Source organism: Globicephala melas, chromosome 13, assembly GCF_963455315.2.
Source record: "Globicephala melas chromosome 13, mGloMel1.2, whole genome shotgun sequence".
Taxonomy (NCBI): Eukaryota; Metazoa; Chordata; class Mammalia; order Artiodactyla; family Delphinidae; genus Globicephala; species Globicephala melas.
In genome coordinates this window covers 19,274,372-19,291,385 of record NC_083326.1, presented here as the reverse complement: position 1 = coordinate 19,291,385, position 17,014 = coordinate 19,274,372, and the positions used below count along the sequence as shown (strand labels likewise).

The following is a 17,014-nucleotide window of genomic DNA, read 5'->3' as shown; positions in this document are numbered from 1 at the left end:
GGAAACCTTGAGGATTTTCACGTTCAAATGTATAGAATTTGCCCTTAGACTCATGCAGCTTTCATTTGGATACAGTCAACTGACTTGATTATTTTTACATGTGAAGAAATACTTAGCTACGGAAGCATTTCTTCAGCTTTATATTTTAGAACTGCATTTTAGGAAGTCCCTCTCCCCTTGTACCATACATCCTTTGGATGACTTATTTCAGCATCCTGTCTTTCATTTTATTTATTTTTTAAAAAAGGGAAGATCATCTCCGGCCTTCTTTTTCCCTCTGGCTTTTCTTTAATTATACTGTAGAACACCTGCCTACCTGAATGAATTCCTCTGAGAAGACAATTGCTAGAAGACTAGCAGTATTTCCCAATATGTACCCTCTGTGTCCCTCCTTCTGTGTGTAAGTAAGGCTATCAAAATTGCAAAATATTTGGTTTCTCCTTATTTATCTTTCCAATGACACACATATACCAAAAATACCTGTTTCTACAAATATTAAATTATATCAAGATGTTCAATCCCCTTTCTTCCCTCAAAATGTCAGAATTCCACTACTCCAAAAATGTTAGGCAAACAGTATTAATTCTCAACAGATGTTTAAATGCTACCATATTTGGAACAAAACTGAATTAATCAAACTCAGTTTCTGAATTCAGAACTTTATGGCATATAGGATGGGTAAACCTTAACAAGAGGTTTGAGCCAAACTTCAGACTAAAGGAAGTTCTGACCTCAGGCATAATCTTTAAAAAAGAAAAAAAAGGGAAGAAAGAAAAAATTAACTGAGAGATTAACAAGCAATCCCATTTGTCTAGCTCCATTAAGCATCATTTTTCTTCAGCAGAATCCTAATGGCATTGGAATCTCTTGCCTCCTGGGAAACTCTCAAAGATGTCATTAGCTTTCTAGATTTGGAAAGTATTTGAGAATAAAACAATCCTGTGTGTGTGTGTGTGTCCTGCCCTTTCTTCAAATCTGTGGTTTGAAAAGCTGTCCTATGGAATTTTAAATCTGATTTGATTCTGAATATGTAAAATTTAAAACAGTAGCCAAATCCTTAAAGTGTTTTTAGGGTATGTATCAAATATTACTCATCAATAATGACCAAGAGAAAGAAACTGTCCAAGTGTACTTCATCAGTAATTACCAAAAAAGAGTGTATGTGTTGTAAATTCTGTTCCTAACCTAATATTGTATAAACATAACTAGTAACTGCTTTTCCCATCAAAAGTAACTGTTATTTAAGGTTTAGTATTTTATACATCTCGAAGTATTTTAACAGATATTGTCTGTTGGAGGTTCGGAGTCCAACTCTGTGGCGATGGGAGATTCGGCACCACCGTCCCTTCATAACAGATGAGCACACAAGGAAAGGAAATTTAAAAGACTTGTCTGTGGTCATGAAATGTGCCAATGTGAGAGATGCTGCTTGGGCTTCTACTTGTTTTCTCCTTAGACTATAGGTTCTTTTGAAACTATGCTTTAAAAAGAAAACACCTAACTCAGGTCAATGATAGAAAGTAGTGACGGACAGCAAAGTAAAAACATGTATCACTATTAACAATAACAGCTAACCCTGCATGAATGTTTCCTATGTATCAGAGATGAAGTACTTTACATGTTATGTTATTTAGTTCTAACAACTGTATTACATAAGACCTATTATTAAACCCATTTTACAGAGATGAAGCTGACAGAAGCTGAGTACAGTTAACTCTCCATATCCACAGATTACGCCTTCCTGTGGATTCAGCCAACTTCGAGACCCGCAGATACCGAGGGCCAACTGTACTAGGCCATTTTATATAAGGGACCTGAGCATCCTCAGACTTGAGTATCCTTGGGATGGGGGAGAGGGGGTCTTGGAACCAATCCCCTGCGGATACTGAGGGATGTTATTTCCAAGTAAGTGGTGATGGTGAGGGTCACATTTGGATCTCCTTGCTTTATGAATCTGAGTTAGGATTTCACAACTAACTAGGCTAAACTCCCTCTCAATGCACTGCCATAATCTACCAATGCATTACCATTTGTACTAGGTAATATATCCAAGGGTGATCATGTAAAATGCAAACGGTCACATAATTTCCAATTCCCTATGAGAAAACAAAACAAAAATCTTCCCTCTTATTTTTCTAAAGCCCTTATCTGTGGGGTTTAATCCCCATTTTCTTTTATCCTCTACACGTTTCTTATCAGACAACCAACTGAAATCATGCTGCTATCTTTTGTGTTGAACATTCCAGAAAGCCGCAAAATAACCAATCTCCTTCCCCTCATCCCTTTTCTCTTCATTTATTTCCTTCGGTTGGGTTTACGGCAGGCTTTAAAACAGTGCCAGGGCCATCAGAGGAATTCTGGGGATGGTAAAGTCTGTGACCCCAGGTCATCAGGGTGGGATAACTATCATTCAAAATCCAAACTTGTCTCCTGGGCCCCATGTCTTTCCAGTGGACTAGGCTGTAGCCTCAAAATAGGCTGAGAAACAGCAGTAGCTTCAGACACTCCCAGTACAGCCCTGAGGAAATCACGCTCACTTGGATGCATCAGAGTCAGAAACGTGGAAAACACCGTGTCCAGGGCCCACGGTCTAGCCGATGTGTTACTGATGCAACAGGCTGTCTCTCAGCCTGGAGACCCGTCTATGCCAAAGTATTCAGAGTTCTTAAAATTGCCCTACATGTACTCTCCAACTTCTTACCGGAACAGTGTTTGGTACTCTAGTTATATAGGCTGTATTTATGCAATGTTTAGAATGACATATTAATAAATAAAGCAATCTATTTAAAAATAAACAAAAAATCTATGGAAAAGGCTCCTTTAACTTTTAAAACCGAAGCAGAATGCTGAGACACCTGAAGGAACGAGTAAGAGAAAGCAAATACCAGCAGTGTGTGCAGGAAGCTTTCAGAATGTGCTGAGGAAGAAGAGAGACTCAGCTCCTCATTTACCATTTTTTTTCCTGAGGAAAAAAATATTTGGAGAAATTGGTTTTGGCTTTCCTAGTTAACATTCAATTTTACTCTAGCTTCCTCTTAGCATGTTCACTAGTTATTTTATGATCATATTATTTAGTCCAAACCCTAATTTGTTCCTACACTGTTTTCCTCGAGAGATAATGATAACGCTGATAACAATGACAGGCCACGCAACCGTGTCTTGTGTTAATGGCACAGTTCACATTAAGGGAAACAAAAGTCATGATTTTTCTCTTTTGAACTGATTGGACTGGTTATAAATTATCGAGGTTTAATCCTGATCATCATATTTCAGGACGTTGAGAAACATCGCTGAGTCTGAGGAGAGTTCTGGAAACCATGTCATAAATGAAATACCTGAGTTAAAGAGTTCTTTAGTCTTTTCAAGCACTCAGTTTAAATGGGGAGAGGGTGTTACCAAGCAGCTGCCTTCAGATATTTTAACAGCTAAATATAATTCAAGTTCCTAAAAGCAAGAGTTGTCCCAAAGCTTAATATCATCTCACACCACCACTCATGGCATCCCACGATTTCGTGCTTCCCATGCAATCAACAGCCATCCGTCCTGAACATCCAGGCACGACGCTTGGTCCAGGCACGATGCTTGAGAGTGGATGTGACCCCGTTCCTCACCAAGCTGACTCACTTTTGGAAATACACTCCCTCCCTTTTACACTTTGTTTTATGCTTTCATATTTACCCTATCTTTCTCTTTATGCTCACCGCAGCCTTGTGAGGTTACTGTTGTTCCTATTTTATAAGTGAATGACATGAGAAAAGAAGGTATCTGCTTGAAGTCACACCCTTGTTGAGTGGCGGCCAGTACGCAAACCCAACTCACGTGACTGTGAATTGTGTGTTTCCACCACACTTCCTGTCCCGACTAAAACACAGACCTGAGGCTGCCTGATCAATCAACCATCGGGGTACTGTACAAAGAATTCCTGAATTTAGAAAGAGACTAGAGCAAATGAGCTTTAAAGTTCCAAGCAGATCTACTCTGAAAAAGAATTCAAGTTAAAATAAGAATATATTATTTTTCTTTTTGATGAAAATATTTGATTTGGGGTTGGCCAAAAAGTTCGTTCAGGTTTCCCTTTAGATCTTAGGGAAAAACCTAAACGAACTTTTTGGCCAACCCAATATAAAATTTCGAATTCAGTATTAAGGACATGTGATTTGAAAAAAAAAAAAATCATTATATGTGAAACCGAGCAGGACCCTGTAGGGCTCCTGGGCACAGAAGGCTTTCTGTGTCCCCCATTTCTTGTTTGTAGGAAATAGGCTTCAGCCTCCATGACGTTCCCTGAGCTCCAAAGGACAGGTCCAAACAGTTGCTAATCGGGGAAGGGAGGAGATGCAGAGACAAGGGAGGAACAGTCAAGAAACAATAGTGCAGCCTTGGGGCAGGGTCCTGGAGCCCCCTCAAGGGATACACATAACAATATCTTTGAGCTCTTCTGAAGAAATAAACCCCCCAACAAATGCAAGATGTTAACTACTTGATGAAGCATTCTTCATTCCAGAGATGTCAGTTTGATAACCTTGAGAACCACAGAAGCTCATCAAGAGACCACCTGAGGCCAGATTAAAGGAATGAAGGCCCTGCACACACCCAACGCCATAAAACACCTCACCTCACCCCCAGACTGGGACACACAGTTTTGAGGGCATTAGCCTACTGTGTCCCCCTTTGCCTGGCAAAGCAATAAAGCTATTTTCTACATCACCCAAAACTGTGGCTCCGAGATTCTATCTGGCACTGGTGCACAGAGGCCAAGTTTCAGCATATGTGATACTGTGTATCTCGTGACCAAAATTACACAAAATACTTTTTCTTTCTTTCTTTTTTTTTTTTTTTTTTTGCTAAATTCCAAGAGAGGTCATTGCTTGAAAAAATAATAAAGAGAGCTACTGCATGACTGTTGACGCCTCTCACGTAGCTTAAACTCCTCCCCCCACAAAGCTTCCGTTTCTCCTACACATTCTCTAGCTCTGGACAGAAAGTTAAAACTAGAGGGCTGTGGAAAACTAGACTTGATCAGTGTGCCCAGAGTTTACAGAAAAATCAAACTTAGACATAAGTCAGAAGCCATAGACAGTGTGAAGAGAGTAACACTGAAAAAAAATATATATAAAACATATTAATCATGTGAATATTAGTTCCCTTTTGTTTCTCATCATAAATCCCATTGTGAAATCTTAATTGGATCTGAAACAGAATGCACTTCTTTCTCTGACCCTAACCCTGACTCCTCACTCATTTGTATATATTCTCCATCATCAACTGTACTCACATTTCCAACAAATGATCTAATCAATGGGAAAAACCAGTCTTGTTTCAGATCATTACACTCCACAACTGCTCTCCCAAATTCACTGAACACAGCGTTATGCCATAGCCAGAAGTCTATTTGCAGGTGTTACAATGATGAACCAAAAAGATACCTTATCCTTTGTAATAAGGCTTGTATTTTTACTTTCAACGTCAAGCTTTGCAATACTATCCCATCATTCGACACGAATCTTTGAAAAAACAATTTTCCAAGGTTGTGTACCTACTCGACAATTCAAGTTACTTTTATTTTAGACATGGCTCTGTGTTTCTTTATATAGTCCATGTATGATTTTAGCATTACAAATAAGCTCTCTCCATGTGCTACAGTCACGTGATTATTTCTCATCTGTTTCTTCAGTAATCATCTTTAACTATTGATGGCTTCACTTTTCTTAGATAGAATTAGGTTGAATCCCAATGCCTAGAGCTCACCAGTATCTGCTTCTCCTGAATAAGCAAAATGAGTTAGCCACCTCAATTCAGCTGTTATGATTCAGCTGAGAAAATTATACAAACTGTTAAGGAGAGAGTGTATGAAATACAGAACTGAGTTTCTCAGATACATTATGAAAAAGAAAATGTCAACTTTTACTTCTTCATTTCAAAGAACCGAGTGCAGAATGTGTAATCTCTCACTCTCCACACAGATTCTGCTTCAGTGTGGACCCTTAAATGACTCACAAATCAGAAAAATCTAATTTAAGTATGGTTTGACTAATTTCACTAGTGATCATCACAAATCTTTCAAACTCACATCTGTTGAACATTATGTATGTGTTGTCCAAATCTTGATTGTGTGTTTTCAGTTAAATACCTTAAAACATGTCAGCATTTTAACTAAGAAGACAAGTAAATACCCTAAGGGAAGCATTCTTATCAGATAATTGTGCACTGTTTACACACAAAACTTGCTGGAATGATGTTTATCATTTTGGTTCTTGTAATTTCCATTCCTGTAACACAGCCCCATCTTGAGAAATTACTCTTCTGCATTTATCTTACAGAAGACAAGGATTCTAGCTTAACTAGAAATGTAGATGGCCTCCCCGTACTACCTTGGTTTTTTCCCCCCAGATCATTTGGGCACTCTGTTATTTGTTGGTGTGGTGACAGGAGAGACAATAATCCCCAGGCTTTTGTTCTGAGAAGACCTAAGGCTGGCTGAGGCCAACGTGAGTATTTTCCTGACCATTTCCTTTTCTCTAGCTATTATTTACTGGAATGTGTTCAGACCTTCTCTTATATTGAAATGTTAAGCCATGAGGTACAAAAGCAAGCTAAGCTGAGGCTTGAGCCTATCTTGCTCCATCTTTCCACACCAGCTCACTAGAGTACTACACTGCAGTGCAGGGCCAACCAGCTACCAATGCTCCTCATCTCTTTAACCCCTTCAGGGATGGGCTAATGGTCTTCCCACTTGTTTGAAGGTGTACTTTTATCAGTGAAAACTCCTTAAGTGTATTATGTATTTCATATACCAAAAACTAGAATTTTTTAAAGATGAGATTATTTTTAATTGAAGTCCTAAATATTTTCTTTCTAGACTCTCAACAGTTTGTTATTTTTCCATACCCTATTCTGGAAATTTCTGTTCTAGGGTTCATTTCGAATATTTCTGTGTCCTGGCTTAAATACCATTTTAATCTCTCCATTATCATGCCCTATTATTCTAACTATGTTCAGTTTCCAGATTTATTAAATTTTAGGAAGTAGTATGTAATAATTTGAGAGCCCTTGTAAATATATCTATCCTCTCTTGAACATATGCCATTTTAAAGGTAAAGGTTTCAAAAACATATGTTAAGAGGCCTTGATAATAATGCAACTAAATCTGACACTTTGAAGAAAAAATTATTTTTATAGACATAAAACATCTTATTACCATTTTTCCAGAAATTTAGTTTCCAGATTTGCCTTCTAACTCTTCTGAATTATATCTCTAATGACTGTCCTCTTCCTCTACTTATTGTACTTCCAAATGTATCTTTTACCTCATCTCCAATATAAGAACTCCTCCTTCCTAAATCACAAGGCTTTTCTGAAGATTAATAAGTACTGGCTGTGAATCAGAAATGTTATAGGCTCTAGCAAGAATCATTAAGAGAAATTCTCATTACTAAATCTTTCAAACATTAAATAGAATACTATTCATTATTTAGACTTCAACTCTTATGAATATATTAAAATGTAAGACATTCGACTGCATTCTCTTGAGCTACTTCTGACGGTACCTATTATTTTCCAAAGCAATGTTTTATTTATAATCATGAGGGTTAAATATTTGTGGCACACTGTACGGTATAAAACAGTTCTTTATATTTTGTAAGCAATGGGGGAGAAAGCGCTTATTTAAGTATAGATCAGTAGACATCTTCTTGGAATCCTAGACTACAGAGAGCAGTCTTGCATGGTTCAGAAGAAAAAAAAAATCAATTTGTCTGAGACATCCTAAATTGATGTGCTTTTGAGAAACAAGATCAATTACTACATAAAAGTATGGATATTACCTGACAGCATTTTAGATTTAAATTCCATCCACGTTTCAGACAAACCCACAACCTCATCCTAAAAATGGACAGTGGACCTTAATGAATCATTCAATACACATCCCTCAAACCAGCGGTAATATTTATTCGAATCTATAACGACAGCTTAGATAATTTTATACCTCCCTTCAGGATTTTGACACTTTCAGACGTTTTTTCAGCAGAAGAACGTGGCAGATACCCCCTTGACCAAGTGATCAAAGTGAACATCAGTATGAATGAGTCCTAGCGACATCCTGTGCCTCCTGACAAGATACAGTGAGGAAGGTGCACCACCACTTCTGTGGAATTCTTGCCCAAACTACTGACACATCACCTGACACGTCTACAACAGAAAGAAGCGTGAAAGTAACCCAGATTGTGAGAGACTCTACCAAATTACTAGTCAAGGAGGACAAGAGATGACTTGAGGAGACAAGACAAATGCAAGACGTCATACTGGATTGGCTTCTGCCAGAAAAGCCACTTTACTGTAACAACTGGAAAATTCTGAGTACAACCCCTCGATGAGTAAAGAGTACTATACCAATGTTAATTTCCTAGTTTAAACACTGGGTACAGTCACGTACAATGCTAGCATTCGGAGAAGCTGGGTCCTGGCATGATACGTCGCGACCTATATGTAAGTCTGAAATGATTTCAAAATAGTTTTAAAATTTTACCTATGTGATCTCTATTTTACAGGTGAGAAGATTGTAATTTATTGCGTTTTGGAGCATTGCTCAAAATAATGAGGAACTTGCCAGTATAAGCCATGGTTTCTGCTTACTGATCTTTCCACTATATAAAGCTTTCCACTATATAAAGCACCCAATAGTTTTAGAAGACTCTGTCCTACTGGGTTTTTTGGGGTTTTTTGTTTGTTTTGTTTTGCTTTTTTGGCCACGCTGCACGGCATGCGGGATCCCAGTTCCCCCTGCTGTGGAAGGGTGGAGTCTTAAAACACTGGACCGCCAGAGAAGTCCCCTGTCCTAGTTTCTAAGAAGATAATCCCACCTTTTTTTTTTTTGTCTCTGATATGGAGACTGAATAAAAGGATCATGAAATCACAGAGGTTTTCCAGGTATCCTCATGAAAGCGTTTGTTCACAGACCCATGAATTAGTGCCTCTGGTTTACCCACCTCCACAGCTGTAGATCAGCTGCAGGACTGACCGTTCTCCATTGCCATCTGGTTACCTGCTTGGCTTAGCAACCAGACTGAATGTTATGAAAGAGGAGAGTTTATTTTTTTAAACTCTTTTATCTAGCACAGTCCCTAACACAGAGTAGGTATTTAATAAGGACTTGAAGAAGAGAAGGAAGGGGAAGAAAGAAAACACAGGATAGGCTGCACAGCATGCGAAAGACTTTAAGCGCATTTATACAAACGACTGTTTCTCTCCAGTGATCACAATCATTATGACAGATAATCAATGTAAATCAGACAAAATAATTAGGATGAAATTTCTCCCACTCTAGTACTTAACTATGTACGCTTAAACCAGCAAAGGCTCAGTGACTGTCCTGCTCATCTAATTCTGTCATTTATCTTGGTGACTTACAGACACCGCTGCAGATTCTGTGACTCCGTATCAATGAGCACAGCATAGAAAGCTGACCAAAATATTATAGTGCACTTACTATAGAAAGGCCCCGTATCATCCTTTTAGTTGGTATCTTGTCTTTGCACTTAAAAACTCAACATAAATACAATGTAAAAACACAACAGGTATAGACTGAGTTTAATTTTTCTTTTATGATTTTTGCTTCTACCATCACCAAATGGGTAACAAGTGTGTATAAACACACACATTAAAGAAGACAGCATTTTTAAACGATTTTGGTCAACACAGACAATCAGAAAATAGAGCCAATCTAGGCTATCTAGTTTGACTATAATTAGGTTTATAACCGTAAGTCCCTATCCTCCAACTTTTAGTTGTATAGTAGCACATGTAAAGTACTTGGTAGCTAACTACAACCTTCCTTTCTAACCTAAGATAACTTTGAAGAGAAAATAAGCTATATTAAACTGAATTAATGGTAGGTGTCTGCATTTTAGTGGCAAAGCCTGATATATTTTATTTTCATTATGGTTTTGAAAGAACATACAAAGACTTGGGGTTGTTGATTTTATGTGGAGAAAATGCATTTACCACTTGATAGTTATACCGGAGTTTTATAAGAGCTAAAATTAGCTGCAAAAAATATTTCTAGGAGTCTGAACTTATTTGCATCCCACAGAGCTTATCCATGTCCAAATTCCTTTTGAAGCCACCAGGAGTTCCACATTTCTACCGGCAAAGTAACAAGAAGATAAAAACAAGGGTGTTCACAATTCACTCTGGTTATAAAAATGTTATGAAAATGGGTTTCCTATGCATACACAAGGAGAACAAACTATTTGCTTTCCTCTAAGACTGGAACCAATTTCAGGTAATCTACGTATTTAAGAGGATGCTTTTGCTGTTTTCTTCCCCCCGAAATCTATAAAATGTAAATTTTACCATGATATAAACGCTCTTCCCTAAATACTTAATATTGGGGATTATTTTCTTTTTGTGTATCTAATATGAATTAGCCCTGCTAAGGAATCTCATTTGTAACCCAATTCTTTTAATGCAACCTCCTTTCAAGATGAAAATTTCTTTTCTGGAACACTGAACAAAGCTTTGGTGATCAGGAGACAGAGAATCTCTCGGCGAGAGATATGGCTGAGGTGCAATTAAATGCATCAAAGATGCTCACCAACACTTTCAAGCCAGGCGAAATTGAGAGCAGAGTGAATTCTATACTGCATTCCTGTCTTTGATTTCGACTAGCGCAATAGGCATAAATTCTCCCTGAATGAGGAGGGAAGAACGGGGAGTAGCAGGAAAGGCAAGAGTGATGTTAACAGCTAGAGAAGCAGACTGTGGAAGAGGAAGGAAACACACATTTCAGTGCAAGTGATGTCCTGGAGCACAGCAAACGGCTGGCAGCCCATTATGGGGAGCAGAAATGAAAAACACTTAACACCTGGAACTGAGGCTGGGTGGTTTTGTAGACAAAATTTTTTGTCAGACGGTTAGGGGACATTAAGTGAGAAATGCCAAGGTGAGGAAAAGACTGGACTACAAAAGTACAGTGTGATGCAATCAGATGGCTGGAAACTGCTATTTCCTATGCACTTCGAGAGCCAGGTCAGGGTGATACAAAGTCACAGGGAGAAAAGGATGGCCTCTCCACTTCACTGCCCCTGTAGAGGGACAAGAAAACAGGTACGGCAGCAACTAAGAAATACTTTTAAGGAAAGGTGCACTATTATTCTTTAAAACAGAGCTCCATACAGCACGGTGACGCTAGTTAAATATATCATACTGCACATTTGAGAAAGCTGCTAGGAGAGTGGATCTTAAAAGTTCTCAACACAAGAAAAAAATTTGTAACTATGTAGTGACAGATGTAAATGAAGACTTATCGTGGTCATCATTTCTCAGTTTACACAAATATCAAATCATTGTGTTGTACACCTGAAAATAATGTCAATTACACCTCAAACCAAAAAAAGAGCTCCATCGGAGTAATGACTAATGACACCTTCCTTATGTCAACACACTGAGACTCGGCAGTTTTTCAACTCCTATTACAAGAAAACGATGGGATGCTAATGATAAAGCTCAGATCCTAACCAAGACCAGAGGTCTGTGCCCTGGAGGCCTCTTGGTGAGGGTTCTAGAAGCACTCCTGGCCCTTTCCAACAGACTGTTCTACTTTGGTCTTGAGTTATCACGTTAAACAAACTCGGTAAATTGGCTAAAATAATAAGGTCATAAGCTATCTTGGGACCTCTCTATCCTCAATGTCTAAAACACCAAATTTTATTTAAGTGTAGAATAATTTAACTGAACTTGTTGGGCATCAGCCATTAATATGGTCTCCAAATTTGAAGGCTAAAAAAAACCCGTTTAGACATGATTTCTCTGACATTTAAGTCCTTGTGTTTAAGGACTGAATCATTTACCCACTAACCATATTTTTGCCATAGTCTTATCCCATACAAATATAAAGACAAGCTGTATTTCCATTCACATCCAACACAGACCGCTCCTCTAATAAACTGCATTAAGTTTAAAATAATGTCTACTTTCATCTGAAGGATCACAAATATAACACTGGACACAACACAATAGATTATTCACAACCCAGTTAATTTATAATTAAAAGGTCGTGAAATAAATATCATGATGTCTAGATTAACGTATGTTCCAAATATTTTTATCTCATTATTTCTCAGTAAAAACACTAATTACAGACATCATTATTCCCATTTTAAAGATGAGGAAGCTACAGTTTAGTAATAGGCCACTTAACCAAAATCATGCAACTAGTAGGAAATGCCTGAGTCAGCAATAAAACTGAAGTCAATTTGACGCACACTGTATGTACCCATTATGTGATTAAATAAAGCCATCAAGTTTACCAAGGTCATCATTTATATTTTCCAAATTACCCAAATAGCTATGTTTTTTCAGGAAGACTCAGAGTGTAGCCATCTAACCAGCATAGTTTATGCATCTGTGAAAAGTAAGGATTAGGTTCCTTCTTTTCTTCCCTTGCTTATCTGCTTATCCATTCTTCCACTCTTCATCTAGAATCTTCTGTTCTCTCAGTCCTGTAAAAACTTCTGGTCATAGCCATTACCTCCCTCAAGGTAAAAAAAGGAAGATATATCTATTGTACATACCCAAGTGATCAAAACTGGACTGAAGTCAAAATTATTCCTATAACTCTGCCTATTCAGACCACCAACCTAAAAAAGACTCATCATCTCAAACAACCTAAAGGATTCACGTTCCCAGCCACCTTTTCTCAAGCGAATGTAAATCTCTCCTTTTAAAGCCTTTCATCAGTCTGCTCTATAAATTCTGTTTCCATCTCACATTATTTTATTGCCCCTGTTCTGTACTTTAATCAATTCAGAGTTTTTTAAAACCTATTTCCATCCTGGGCTTCCCTGGTGGCACAGTGGTTGGGAGTCCGCCTGCCGATGCAGGGGACACGGGTTTGTGCCCCGGTCCAGGAAGATCCCACATGCCGCGGAGCGGCTGGGCCCATGAGCCATGGCCGCTGAGCCTGTGCGTCCGGAGCCTGTGCTCTGCAACAGGAGAGGCCACAACAGTGAGAGGCCCACGTACGGGGGAAAAAAAAAAACCTATTTCCATCCATGTAAAATCCTTCACATTTTACTGTGAAGGACAGTTATTGAACTCCTCATATACAGCATTCAAGAGATAAGCACAAACTTGTTTCCTGCCACATAAAATCTGCTAAACGATTGTCTCTGATTAATTGAAAAGGAGGCACAGAATATGTGCTACCTAATCAAGGAACCACACAACTTCTCTTAGAAAAATAACAACAGCACATAGCCCAGTACCTTCACATGCATTTGGAATTTAAGTAACCTAGAGACATGCATTCATAACTTTAAACTGACTTACAGGGATTATTTTGATATAAGCATTTTAAATTGTTCTGGTGAAGGGTACAAAATTTAAAATAAGGGTTTTTTTAAAATTTTAAATTACACTGATTTCAAAATGTCAACCTCACCCAAGCAACTCCATTTAAAACCAAATTAATGGAAGTATTTTAGTCGTGTTTAGAAAATTGGACACTTGTACAAAAAATCGTGATTTCACCTAATAACTACAGATCCTTATGAAGTAGTTGAATTATTATAGACCTGTCCACTGAAAAAAGTTTGATGAATTTCTCAAATTTTCATTAAAAATGAATGAAATTCTGAGCTAGATTCTTAGTCACTAACATTGCATAAGGTTACTGCTTTCACTTGATTTACAAGAAAACGAGAGATGGAGAGATTTAATACATGTAAAGTATAAATGGCGGTGCTACTGATAACAGTAGAATGGCTATGAAAAGAAATATATACATGCACCAAAAAAACAATTGTGTACATCCTTTCTTAGGGCAGAAAAATGCTACGACCAGGCTAAAAGAATTCCTAATCCACACCCCCAGAAAACTTTAATGTATTCAAATCCTTTTGTTTACAACACAGTATCAGAATTTGTACAAGATAGAGGCTTTCAAAGGAAAACAAGCATATATATAATAAAGATCACCTTGACTTATGTAGATACCTATCAAGAAAAATCGATTTTTCACCCTTACCTAAGGTCTATTCAAATGAAACGATGACCCACGGAATAAATCGCAAAGATTCTTCCTCAACCGTTCACAGTTGAAAATATACTCAGGGAAAAATTCCTCAGTTTGCTGTGCTTCACTTTATCAGGAATAGATGCATAAAACTGACAGTGAAAAGCATACATGCAGATGTACACATGTCTCGCCAACACACTCCACTTAGAAACCCTCCACCAGTGCGCAGAACCAAGTTGAAAACGCTCAGGAAATCTTCAGAGACATGAAAATAATCAAACCTGCAACAGACTAGAAAGTGGGAACACAGTACCAGGATGGCCGGGGAAAAGGCCACGCCCCCTGAAGCACCCTTCAGTTCAAAAGGAAGCCCAGATACACAACCAGAAAGAAGCTGTGAAAAAAAAAATCTCCATCTGGCTACCAATTGGCCGCCAAATAAATACACCCCAAACTGCCCACTGTTGGTCTAATATCACTTCTCATGGACTTCTGTTCACATTCATTTTTAACCAAAATGTAATTTTAAAAAGCAAATTTTAAAAATCCATTAAAACAAGACTACCACTAAGAAATGTAGGTTTGAACTGCTCGTGATTTAGAAGCAATAGGCACAGTAATTACACTTCGCAATTTTTAACTGCAAGTATCAGAAAAGGATATATAAGCATAAGTTAGTATGAGCATTATTCAACTAGGAACCCCCAGAAAGAAGCTCAAAAAGCAACTGGCTGGAAGAACCCACTACTCTTCATTTATCAGTGAATATTCTTGCTCTCATCTTGGAAATGACAGCTTTACTAACATGCCACAATCATGGTGAACTAGGCATCTGTAGGATCCTCACCTGTTCCTAGGAATAAAGCATCACTCCCTAAATTGTGCCTACACGGGATGAATAACACCTGGATTACGGTTTCAGTGTGGCTCATGAATGCCAAAAACCTCGCAATAGTTCGTGTTTTCCACCCCCAAAGCAAAAATTAGCAGTTCTCCATTCAACCATACACATTCACAACAATCATTTGTGACTTCGAAAGGCCAAATGCCCTACCTTTCCTACATAGAGGGGGTCTGAACCCATGTACTCCTCCAGCACAAAGAACTGATTCCACACCCAGCTGCGCTTGGTCCGGGACCTCCCTGATTGGAAATAGGGCTTTGATCTGGACCTTGAGAGTTCTGCTTGACTCATCCCAGAAAAACACAGGAAAAGAGCTATTAGCTGCAGAAAATGGCAGAACTCCACTTTGCCCAACTTCATCTTTTTTTTTCTTTCTTTTTCCTGTGTAAGAAAAAAACCTTGACAAGAGAAAAGGCACAGTTCCAGTTGGCTTAGTAGCTCTTGCCTCCGGCAGGGTGTCAGCTGGGAGTCCAGAGATAATAATTTGTAGAGTGTCCGGTTGGGAGAGGTCACAACTGCTGAATAACCTTCGCCAAAGAATGGTGTAATAGGTACCTACCAGAACAAAGAGAAGAGCTGGTGTCAGAAACCGAAACACACAATAACACTTAATTTCCTTTCATTTACTGACTTACTCTTGATCTTCCCAATATATTATTTGTATCATCATTAAAATATGAATCATAAACATAGATATAAAATTGCACAAACTGTTGCCATATTCATAAATGACAAATACTGCTGATGCAGAATTATCCTGATTCTGTAACACAACCTTAACATTTCGTGGCTCTTCTAGTGCATCCTAATTTTGAGCATATGATTTAATACAAATGGAGCAACACATCAGTTAAAAAATCATTTTAATGCTGGCGGTTATTTTTCTTTTCTATTATAGTCAGTTTCATTCGCTGGTATTAGAATATGAAAGCCAAGCAGCTCAGAGCAGGGGTTTAACCAAATGGAAAGGACAGATGCTGGCTTAAACCTCTTCTGTGAAACCGTAAAGAGAAATAAAGAGGTATGAGGTGCTTCAAAACCGGTTGATTGATTCTGAGTCACAGAACACCAGCTGTTTTGACGTGTTCTGATTTGATTGTGATCAGCTGAAAAGCTCAGTGGTTTCCAATTTCTACCCTTCAAACTTATTGTCACGTGTGCTGTGTAGCATGTTCCGTTATTCTATTGCACTGCAGTTATTTGCTACTTTACAAATATTCATTGAACCTCTTGCAGCATGGCTTGTACATAGTAGGGTCTTTCTCCATCAACATGGATGGGGTTGAATTATATTGATCATCAGAGGGCTGAGAAGACTCTATTCGTAAGCCTGATTCACAGTTCTATGCACCCAGGAGGTGCCTTAGCAGCAGCACAGAGAAAATCTTTTACCCTAAAGTCTAGTTATTTCAGTTACAGAATTCTGATTATGCAAGAGATATACAATCAGTTTACAAAACCAACTTCCCAATACACCCCAAAACACAGAGGAACGAAAATGTATGACAGTGTTCACTTAAATCACTGCACGTTGGTTTATGAATTCATTTGACAACCTATAAATAAATCAACAATGGGATAATTAAGGCGAAGGATTAACACTTTTTTTTTGAGGAACAGGAGAAAAATCGTTTTAAGAATATGAAGCCACACGATAGCTCCCGACCATGCAGAAAATACACTATCTTTAGGCCAACTTTTCCATCCTTCTACCTTCTCTCCTGTAACAGCAATGTCTGCTACTCGTGAAATGATTTCTGACAGTCAAATTGCTTATGGAAAATGCCATATATAGTACAAGGTGAAATGTACTAAACGTGTTAAAATAGTCCACACAACTGGAAGAAACAGGTTGCATGTACTCTGAGTTCTATTCAAATGAACATATTCCTGTTAAAGATACCTCTGTAAAGCTGTGAAATTCCAAAGGACATTCCAGAATAACCCACGTAAAGCTAACTGATGTGCTCTGAGAACCCCCAGAAAGGATAAACTATTACTGGAGCATATTAACTGCAGTCTGTGCACTGAACACCGTCTCCTAGAATCCAGATCTCCCCTCTGATGATCAAAAATGAATTTGGTCCATTTAGAAA

General features: G+C 38.2%; 1 protein-coding gene across 3 annotated transcripts in view; it reads right to left on the bottom strand.

Moving 5' to 3' along the window:
• The window catches only part of CDH7 (cadherin 7), a 125,485-nt gene that overhangs the window by 97,091 nt on the left and 11,380 nt on the right, over positions 1-17,014 (bottom strand). For all 3 annotated transcript variants that reach the window (XM_060310428.1, XM_060310427.1, XM_060310429.1), the window contains exon 2: positions 15,069-15,473. In XM_060310428.1, the coding sequence (XP_060166411.1) occupies positions 15,069-15,278 (210 nt within the window). In that variant the 5' untranslated portion in view covers positions 15,279-15,473. The remainder of the gene's footprint in view (positions 1-15,068; positions 15,474-17,014) is intronic.